At 32.9% G+C, this 10,786-nt stretch overlaps 1 protein-coding gene across 1 annotated transcript; it reads left to right on the plus strand.

The window, feature by feature from the left end:
- Positions 1-186: 186 nt before the first annotated feature.
- On the plus strand, positions 187-6,551 carry LOC131151770 (probable folate-biopterin transporter 6). Its single transcript, XM_058103172.1, has 4 exons — positions 187-920; positions 1,041-1,136; positions 5,578-5,748; positions 5,932-6,551. The coding sequence occupies exons 1-4, from the start codon at positions 219-221 to the stop codon at positions 6,526-6,528; spliced, it is 1,566 nt and encodes a 521-aa protein (XP_057959155.1). The 5' UTR covers positions 187-218; the 3' UTR covers positions 6,529-6,551.
- Positions 6,552-10,786: the final 4,235 nt, after the last annotated feature.

The following is a 10,786-nucleotide window of genomic DNA, read 5'->3' on the forward strand; positions in this document are numbered from 1 at the left end:
TTAATTAATTCATAACTGTTCACATAAAATTTGGTAGACTTAATTTAGTTTGTTTGGGTTCTCTGTTCTCAAAGTAAACAAAAGTCACCATCGACCTTCCCTAGTCAACACTCACACCGCCACCGCCACCGCCACCGCCACCCCCACCCCCCATTTCATTCCCCATCTTCAGGTAAATCAGATCCCCATTCTCTCTTCCATCCCCCCACCCATCACCCATGTGCTCCTCTGAAACCCACCACCTCAACCATCCCTCCGGCAGCCCTCCGCCCACAGCCGACCAAAAGCTCCTCCCGTCCCCGCCGCTCATCATGACAAACATGAACCCTCTTAATAATATGCATATGCCCACCATTGGCATCATAAATAACATCCTCTTCCAACCACTCCACTGGCTCCAAATGCTCTGCCGAGAGCTGGACCCCAGCTTCATCGCCGGCGTCGCCCTCGTCTACGGCCTCAGCCAAGGCTTCGCCGCCTCCTTCTTCCGCGTCGTCTCCGACTTCTACTGGAAAGACGTCCAGCGGGTCCAGCCCTCCGCCGTGCAACTCTACATGGGTCTCTACTACCTGCCCTGGCTCATGAAGCCCCTCTGGGGTCTCCTCACCGACGTCTTCCCCATTATGGGCTTCCGCCGCCGCCCCTACTTCGTCCTCGCTGGCGTCCTCGGCGCCGTTTCCGCGCTGGCCGTCGCCGCATGCGGGAAGCTGCCCGAGGCGTTGGCGCTGGGCTGCTTGGTGGGGGTAACGGCGGCCATGGCGATCGCCGACGTGACTATTGATGCTTGCGTCGCCGGTTACAGCGTGGAGAAGCGGTCGTTGGCGCCGGACATGCAGAGCCTTTGTGGGTTCTGCTCGTCGGCGGGTGCTCTGGTCGGCTACTCCACCAGCGGCTTATTTGTACATCATCTTGGAGCTCAGGTTTCATTTTCTTTAATCTTATGCTTTTGGAGGTAATTAATTAATTAAAAAAAAAGATTTATATATATTAATTATTATTATGATGTGATATTAATATTTTTGTAATTAACATTGGTGTAGGGGGCACTGGGGCTCTTGGCCCTTCCGCCGGCTTCAATGATAGTGCTTGGATTTATGATGTACGAGTTAAGAACAACTCATTTTGGGAAGAAGAAGGTTAGATTAATTCTTAATCACCATTGCCATTTTAGATATGTCAAACTTAGTAAGGTGAATAACTTTTGCTTAGTAAAAACAAAGAAAAGGTGAAAACTTTGAGTATTTGAGTTTGATCCTAAAAGAAATATTAGCTTGAGTAAGAGAGCACTAGATCGGTGTTTATTAAAAGTATTGAGAGCAATTGTCGATTAAAAGTATTGAGAGCAATTGTCGATGGTAAGAAGTATTTCATTTTTTCTATGGAGACTTTTGATAAAATTAAAATATTCAATGTTTGACATAGAACTTAAATATGATTTTGTGATTCAATTTTGAATTTGAATTGGTCATCAAATTTAAAATAATCTAAACACAATTTTTTTTTATTATAAAAAGCATAAAAATAGACAAACAAAAGTCAATTTAATTTTTTTAATTAAAACAAATCACTACAAAATAATTACATAATTAATTAAACAAGTGTCCCCACCACCGGGCGCCGTAAACACGACCCCTCAAAATTAGAAAATGAAAGTCCAGGATAGAAATTATATTTTATATTATATTTCATAATAATATAAAACTACATATATTAAATGTAGATTAAAATATTTTATGACATGATAGATTAATATTGAAATATGAAAACAAATATATATATGAAAAATCTTTTATATATATATATATATATATATATATTATATGCCTGTATATGGATAAATAATTCTATATCTAATTTTGAAAGTTGAAACTATATAGATCATGACACAGCTTTCATTGCCATTAATGAAAGAGTTTTATGAATCCGGTAAAGATCGAGGGACAGGTGTACGTGCATGTGCATCTGCACGTGGGATCAATTTATTATTTATCTGTTATTCTATTTTAAATATTATTATTATTTTTAATTTGGATCAAATATATATATGGAAAAAATATTTAAATGCCTAAATCGAGATATGTGTCTCCATTTAATAAAACAAGGTTCCAAAATTAATTTATACGCTAGCTCAGAAAAATATAAGGGACATGCAAATATTTCTCCATTTTTCACTATATATTAGGGTTTTGGTGCTTTGTTCTAATAGCTAACACAACTGAGTCAATTAAATAAAAAAATTTGATCGATGTTGTGAAAGTTCGCAATGCACGAAATCGTAACAAGTAATATAGTGATAAGAAGGATGTCGAACCCACGAAAACTATTTACTTATTAACTATTGAAATTATTCTAATTCTAAATTATTTGAAAATCAAGAAAAGTGGTCAATTTTGAATCTAAAAAAAAATAATTTAAATTAAATCAACTAAATACTTAAAAAAAAGAAGATTTCATCTAAGAAGAAAAAACCAAGGCATCTGACTCACCTAACCAATCCAATCACAAATCCTAATCATGCAATCAATCAATTATCACCCTATTTGACGACAAAATATTCAAACTTATTTAAGACCCCTTCTTGAGTAGAATTATAATTACCCAAAATAAGATAACACGCGATATGTCTATGCGAATTTAAAAGCATTTGAGTACATTAAGATTAATAATATTTCACATAAAAGCTCCACAAATTACGTTGGCACATTCCTATCTTTCGTTCAATTCATGACATATATCATACAAAACTAAATGCGCAACAAATCACTCAACTATTGGCTAGATAATTGAAAGCATTAAACTCAATGATGTATACTTAAAGGAATGATAAAACTATGATCATATAAAAGTAAGATTCAAAATTATCAAGGAGAGATTACACCGTAGCCTTAGAAATAACAATTAGCTCATAATAGAATCAAAACAAACCATAATAATTTTAGAATTCATAATGAAAATTGACAAAAAGAAGATGAAAGAAGTAAGAAGGAAACTTATATATGTAGATCAAAAATCTGAATCGTCCATTTGGGCCTCCCTCTTCTTCTTCTTTTTCTAAGTTTTGAATTCTTCTCTAATGGTGAAGAAAATCCTCCTCCCTTTTCTAGCTTCAAATCCCCTACTTCTATAAAGTTTTGGTTGTCCTCCTTTCTTATCTCCCCAAAACAAGATTATCCAAATCCCCTCCTTTTCTGCTGCCGCCTTGATGTGCAATTTTCTCTATCAAGATCTTCCCATATTCAAAAATCTTCAACACGAAAGTTGTGGAATTTTTTCTTAACTTTCCGTAGATACCCAGATTGCCCTTTTTGGAGTTTTCTAACAAAAATTATGCTCCAAATATTAAAAGGCGTTTGAGGACATTCGAGAGAGTAATTTGAGTTTGAAAAAGATTTTTGATGAAGGGAATTTGAATTTGAAAAGTAACTTCTTTAATTTATTTATTCCTAAAAAATGAACAAAATAATTTAAAACTCTAATAAATAAAAAAATTAAATACAAACTAGCATAAAAATAAAAATGAAAGTACGACCAAACTTGTATAGAAATTAAACACATCAATCGAACTAGTTGTAGTGTAAACTTATTTATTTTTCATTTGTTGATTTAAAAAAATTATCTCTTAATTCACACAAAACATTGTTGGTTTTGAGTTTTATTTTTAAAAAAATCATTTTTCGCACTTGAAGTAAGCTGATGCTTTAAGTGAATTTTCATTTGTAATGGGGATTTACTTTAAGAAAAAGTAAATGAGAAGAAAATTTATTTTCTCTATTGCATTTTCTATCTATATCAAGTATTATTAAAAATAATTTTTTAGATGATCAAAAATTTTATGTTAATCATGTGTAATTAAAATTCTGCTTATTGATCTATTATATTTTTATTTCCTTTCATTTTTTTTATAATGAAATATATGGAAAAAAAAACTCTTTTATTTTTTTTATCTCTAATATTTTTCAAGTTTCAAATTGGATTTTAGCGTTCGTTTTGAATTAATCATTTTATTTGAGAAAAGTGAAAGAAAGAAAAGAAAAGGAAATTCATTTTCCAATATATTTTTTTGATCTCTAAAACAAGTAATATTAAATGATACTTGTGGCTTTTACCAAAAAAAGAAAAAAAAAAACACAATAAATTGACATTAAGAAGAAAAAAAAATTAAACATATGGTGAGGTTTATCCATGTTAAGGAATATCCCGAAGGTTCATTCTCTAGCTCGCCTTGGGAAAATACCAATTGTACTTTATTATCAAATACAAATAAACTTTAAAAATGCAAATTTAGATGTATAAAAAGTTGCCTTTAAATATTTTTTGTTTTTTGATAACCCGGAAACTCTAGCCACCATCGCGCCACTTTAGACACTGGTGCGGCACCAAATTTGGGAGGGTGAAAGCTGCCTGCCCATTGATGCACCCTGATAATTAATCAGGGTAAACTCTCAAGGTAGAATCGAACCTGTGACCTTGTGGTCACCAAAGTCACAAATCGTCACTACCACTTGAGCCAACCTGACTAAGCTGCATTTAACATTATTTTTTCCTCTTCAAAGTTATAATATTTGTTCTTTTATCGTCTTTAATTGAGTGATGCTATAGATGACATAAAGAAAACAATTAATAATTTTTAAAATGAAAGATGAGAGTAAATTAATTTTTTATATAATTAATTAAGATACGTCTTCTTCATTATTGTAGTCGGACTTGCATGCTTGCGTTGTTAAAATGTAACATTAATAATATTGGATGGTATAGGTTGTATTTTATTTTATTTTATACGTAAGGAAACTTCAAAGTTCTAATCGATCAATTTTAAAGTTTCAAGGGCTAATTAATAGGGGTGGGGGTAAGAAAAAAAATTGAAAAATTGAGCTAAACCACACATCTAAATCAAAGTGAATCAAAAAATAGTTAATCATTTTTTGGTTTGGTTTTTATTCGAAATTTTTTTTCAGTTGTTGGTTCAATTCATTCAATAATCATGGTTAACCAAATGAAATGATATATTATAAACATATATAATACATATTATATGTAACATTGTATGTAATTTTAATAATTTTAAATTAAAAAACAAATTTAATGTTCTAAGATTAATGCCTAAATTTTAATAATGAATATTTTAAAATTTACCATGTTGATTATTATGGAAGAAAAAGCAGTAATTTGTATTATTTTAAAATTTTGAATTAGATTCAATGGTTCATTCAGTTTGGTAAACCTTGGATATTGACCGAAAAATCAATTATTCAAGTTTCAATTAACAATTTGAAATGATTCAATTTCAATTTGTATTTTTAAAGTTTGATAACATACTATTAAAAATAAAAAATTATTTTAATATGATTAAAAATTAAGAAAAATCAAATGCTAGTCAAGTAAAAAATTAATTTTTTATTCTCTAATTTGGTATATTTTCTATTATTTTTATAAAAAAAAAGAATGAATGGAATTTTTTCATATTTTCTTTTATTAATATTTTTAAAGTTTCAAATGGTGTCTAAAGAATATTTCAATATTTTGATTTAATTGGAACTATATTATATCAGTAATCATTTGAAAAAATGTGATGTGCAGGCAATAGACAAGGTAGGAGGAGCCATGGCTGGAATGTATAAAACAATAAAGTTGCCTCAAGTGTGGAAGCCATCCCTTTACATGTATCTCTCCCTTGCCCTCAGCATAAGTACCCATGAAGGGCAGTTCTATTGGTACACTGACCCTAAAGGTGGTCCTGCCTTTTCCCAGGTACCCCATTTTGGAAAAATTAATCAAACTAAAAGAAAAATCACATTTCAAATCTTCTTCTGATCAATACATATCCTCCCTTTATGTTTTAGGGATTGCTAGCTCCAAAACCTTATATAAATAAGTACTTATTTAGATGTAAATCAAATACTACTTTAATGTTTTTCGATGATTTGAGTGCAGGAGTTTGTGGGGATGATATATGCAATTGGTGCATTGGCTTCCATGGTAGGCATTCTAATCTACCACAAGACCCTAAAACACTATCCCTTCAGAAACCTCCTCTTCTTTGCTCAACTCCTCTATGGTGCCTCTGGAATGCTTGACGTTGTTTTCATCCTTCGATGGAACATTGCCCTTGGAATCCCAGACTCATTCTTCGTAGTCGCCGAAGAATGCTTCTCTCGAATCGTGAGCAGAATTCGGTGGATGCCGATGATCGTGTTGAGTACTAGACTGTGCCCTGCCGGGATTGAAGGCACCTTCTTTGCACTCCTAATGTGCATTGATAGTTTAGGATCGTTGTCCTCCAAGTTGGGTGGAGGAGTGGTCCTTCATCTGTTGAATGTCTCGAGGACTAATTTCAAGAGCTTGTGGTTGGCAGTTCTAGTGAGAAACATTATGAGAATTGCAACTTTAGGTCTCATTTTTTTGGTTCCTAAAGCTGATCATATGGATGATTTGTTTCCTTCTGATATTGTGAAGAGGTGTTCTACTGGGGATGTAAACAATGAGGAATGCTTGCAACTTGTCTCCGTTGATGAGAAAGTTGAAGCTTAGTAACAAATTAACTTTTGGGAACAATTGCATCACTGCATGTATATATATTTTTCATAAATTTTTCATTTTGGGTAACACCAAAAAAGAAAAATAAAATCTTTGGACTAACAAATTAACTATATTTTTGGGTATGTTGTAATGAAATTGTATAGCGACCGTGGCAGGGGAACTTGAAGGGGGGCATGTGGTTAGGGAGAATCAACACGTCTGGAGATAAGATTGCTCAATAATCACCTTATTACATTGGACAGAATTTAAGTCCACTATCCCCATTACTTTGACAAAAAATTGTCCTTGAAAGAACCGTAATAGGGTCAATTGTGTTGGTGGTTATTGATATTATGGAATTTTCAGTTGTTTTAAATTATTGAACTTACTAAGTATTGTAATATTTATTATTCTATAAGAGGGAGACAATTCTCTATTAAACTTGTCTACGTGATAGCTTGGAACCCACCAACACATAAACTTACTTTGCCTTTTTATTTTTTAATTTTTATTTTAAAAAATTGGTCACCAAATAGTTGGCTAATGCGCCTCGGGGCCTGGCATTGACAACATGCACTCCATCTAGGATTTCATCTCAGTTTGTAAATTGCACATGATCATCTTCATCGTGGTTGTTACCTTATGAGAGCTGAGTGAACACACAAAAACTTTCTTCGGCTAATTATTGTCGAATCATCGCCAAGTTAGCATTGACAAATCTAATTGGCTTTCGTGACCTTGTCGCTTTACCTTACATTTATGGTAACTAATGACATAAAGAATCCCATATGGCCATGCCAAAATATGTTTGCTAAAAAATCAAACACTTTTTAAAGTAATGATGTAATTGAGATGGGGAGATGATGAATTGGTTGTAAATGGACTAGATAAGCCAACCCTTATCTAAGATATAAAGATAGGAATAATGAGAGAGTTGTAGAAGTCATAGAATGTAGAAATGGAAAAGGAAATGAGGGAGGTGATGGAACTAGATTAGAAGGGACAAGGAAAGGGAGAGAGGAAAGGATAAAGTTAGGGAAGTAAAAGCAATAAAAGATAGAAACTGATTGATGATCTGGTTGGAGGCCAAAGTTAGTTATTTGTTACAATGTGTGAATTGAGTTGAATGTGTTGAAGATCCATTACAACTAAAACTAATCACATATTTACACCCTCTTCAAATCGAACTGGAGTTACAATTTATACCAATTGTGTCCAAAATATAGCTGTGGTTACAAGTAAAAAAATTCAAACATTTAAAATCACAATGATCATAAATTAGGATCATTTAAAAGCATTAATGGTCCAATTATTATAGTTGACTCCCATGCCTAATTATTGTTTGCCTTGGGCAACCTTCATCTTATGACTACACGACCTTTGTTGCCTAGGTTGGTAATTAATTGTTTGCTTCGCTTAGTGAGTGGACAACCTCTAGACAGGTTGACAATCTTCCTTACGATTCCCTATATGGTTTGACAATGAATGGTTCACCTCGCATGGATGACTATGACATGTCCAAGCGACAATCATCATATGTGCGCGTCACCTAGGTGACTTGTCATTGTAACTCTTATGGTGACATCGAGGTAAATGATTCGCCCACACGCATAGCCGATTTTCGTAGTAAAGTGACCATTACCATATCCTAGGAGGTGCATAAAGATGACAAAGACACTAGGAAATAGTGTGCATGTGGATGGGATAAAGGTGACACCCCATGATAGACCTTGAGTTGTCCTTCCTTCAATGGCATTAGGTAGGGGCATTTGATTTTTGTGTCTTTCTTTTGACAATCTTTGACCCTATTATGAGATCATCTATAATTTAATGAGTTTTGACACTCTAGCACACCACCCACCCCCTAGCTATCGCCAATAGCCCTCTAGGATTAGCAGAAATTGAAAATCATGTCTAGGAACAACTCAACTCGCCGTCTTTCAATTCCATTCATATTTGCACTCTCTTCCGTATAGATAGACTGACAGTTTCATTATTTTATATATTTCTTTTCTTACATACGCTCGCCTAGGTGATTTTGTGTATGACAAATGCACACACATAATTCTCTCTCTCTCTCTCTCTCTCTCTCTCTCTCTCTCTCTCTCTCTCATAGTTAATAATATCGTCTAACTGAACAATGGAAGTAATCAATCTTTCATCACATACCAATTCATTTCTTCCATTTATCAAGATTTAAATGATTTAAATCCAAGACTTTCAATATGAAAGTTTCAAATTCTAACAATTAAAACATCCTGTAAGATTCATAAATGGCAATATTTTGATATGACAAGAAATTAGGGATTATAAGTTTAATAACTTCCTAAATAATTTATAATTCCATTTGCTATTCAATCATGATTGCAGCTTCTTTAAATATTGTTGTTTTGTTGTTTACTAGAAGAACATTTCAATACCCAGCACATGAAATTTCTCATGTCAAAAGAATTTAATTGTAATATTGCGAAGAGGAGATTAGAAGGAATTCAATTGAAACAAATGCTCTATGATTAGTTTTGATATCAAAGATATAGTATATCAATAGGGTTGTAGACACCCTAATTTTAACAAAGCCCTTCCTAAGAAGACCCGACATAATAAGAGTTGACTTTGAGTCCTCAATGGAACCCTTTTTAAAGACCAACATATAATTCTGGCATAGTTTTCTTTAAGTTGCAAAATAAATCTCTTTTCATTAGGATAGGTTTTGTTGATTAAGGTGTAATCCCAAGAGGGGGGGAGGGGGTGAATTGGGTATTTTTTTAAAAAATTCTTTGAACCTATTTTCCACTTAATCCCTATTTGTATTTTTAACCAATCAATTGCTGGGATTTATGATTAAATTAAATTTATTTTATTAATGAGTTCATTTTACCCAATTAATTGTGTGTAAAGTAATTCAACATCCACATGTAATACAAATAATATAATGTAATGCGGAAAGTAAAGAGTTAAGGGAAGAGAGGACAAACGCAATTTTTACGAGGTTCAGCTAACTCGGCCTATGTCCTCGCCTTGAGCAACCCACTCAAAGATTTCACTAAAATCCCTGCTCCTTAAATTGGTACGGAACTTCCCTTACAATCCACTGCTTACAAGAGATACAACTTTCTCCTAATTTGTTGCTTACAAGAGGTACAACTTCCTCCTTACACCCGGTTCACAAACCGAACCGTGAATATAATGAATCTGTAAAACACTCAAAATTGCTTCCAACAAAAGTTAGTGAGTACAATTTAAATTCTTAATACATTATCATATGATTAAACTTGAAGCTCAGAATGTATGAAACGATGCAATCGTTTATGTATGATATGCTTCAACACACAAATCCCTTTTTATCAAAAACTCCCAAGTAAAGATATATTTGAAATGCTTTGGAGTATATTAGGGTTCTAGTTCACTTTGTAAAGATGCACAAATAAATCTAATGTGAACTTATTGAAAGCTTTATCTTGAATATTATATTGATCAAAATAAAAAAGCTTTCTTTCAAATGTTTAATCACAACCTGATTTTGTAATATGCAAAAATATGTACGATATGTAATTTAAAGATCAAAATACTGAGTATAAGATTTTCCAAACAAAATATCCCTCAATAAAATAAATATTTATGAATACGAAGGATATATATTCAAGTGTTTTAATATATCTAAAATATGAATCCTTTAACTGAATACACACTTGAATCAAACTATTCAATCAATGACAAAACCTTAATAAAGTACTGAGATTATCCAAATAATTTATGTGAAAATATACTCACTATCAATCACCCGACTTATTTCAACAATAGATTTGGAATGAGAAGTTCTTTGAAAAATAGATATACTCTTGAATCAAACACTATTCAACCAATAGCAAAAACCTTTCTCAAGTAATGATCTTGTTAAAAAAAAAATATTTATATGTATATACACACTCAAGATCAATCTCTCTAATGATACTTAATAACAAGTGATGAGATGAGAAGTTCTTGAAAATAATAACTCGAATTACCAAACCTCAATACCAAGATAAAATAAAGATGTATAAGTGAGATCCCTTTGGGTTTTCTGAGTTGATTTTCCCAAGGAAGATGAATATAGGTTGGAGTGCAGGCAATCGTATAGCTTTACGCTCAGATTTCTCAATTCTCTTTCAAACAAAGTTCTCTTCTCTTCTCTTTTGTCTTAACTTACATACTAGAGTTTAGATATTCAGTATATATAGTGGCTTACCCTTAGAATTGATCTCAACCGCTGGATCAAAGAAATATCTAGCGA

This window comes from Malania oleifera, chromosome 3 (assembly GCF_029873635.1).
Source record: "Malania oleifera isolate guangnan ecotype guangnan chromosome 3, ASM2987363v1, whole genome shotgun sequence".
Classification (NCBI taxonomy): Eukaryota; Viridiplantae; Streptophyta; class Magnoliopsida; order Santalales; family Ximeniaceae; genus Malania; species Malania oleifera.

What these genes read in the sequence shown, in the direction of transcription:
- LOC131151770 (XM_058103172.1), top strand. Translation starts at nt 219, where the DNA reads ATGTGCTCCTCTGAAACCCACCACCTCAACCATCCCTCCGGCAGCCCT. An exon ending in TACATCATCTTGGAGCTCAG is followed by an intron (nt 921 to 1,040) that starts GTTTCATTTTCT and finishes ACATTGGTGTAG; the next exon opens with GGGGCACTGGGGCTCTTGGC. An exon ending in GTGGTCCTGCCTTTTCCCAG is followed by an intron (nt 5,749 to 5,931) that starts GTACCCCATTTT and finishes ATTTGAGTGCAG; the next exon opens with GAGTTTGTGGGGATGATATA.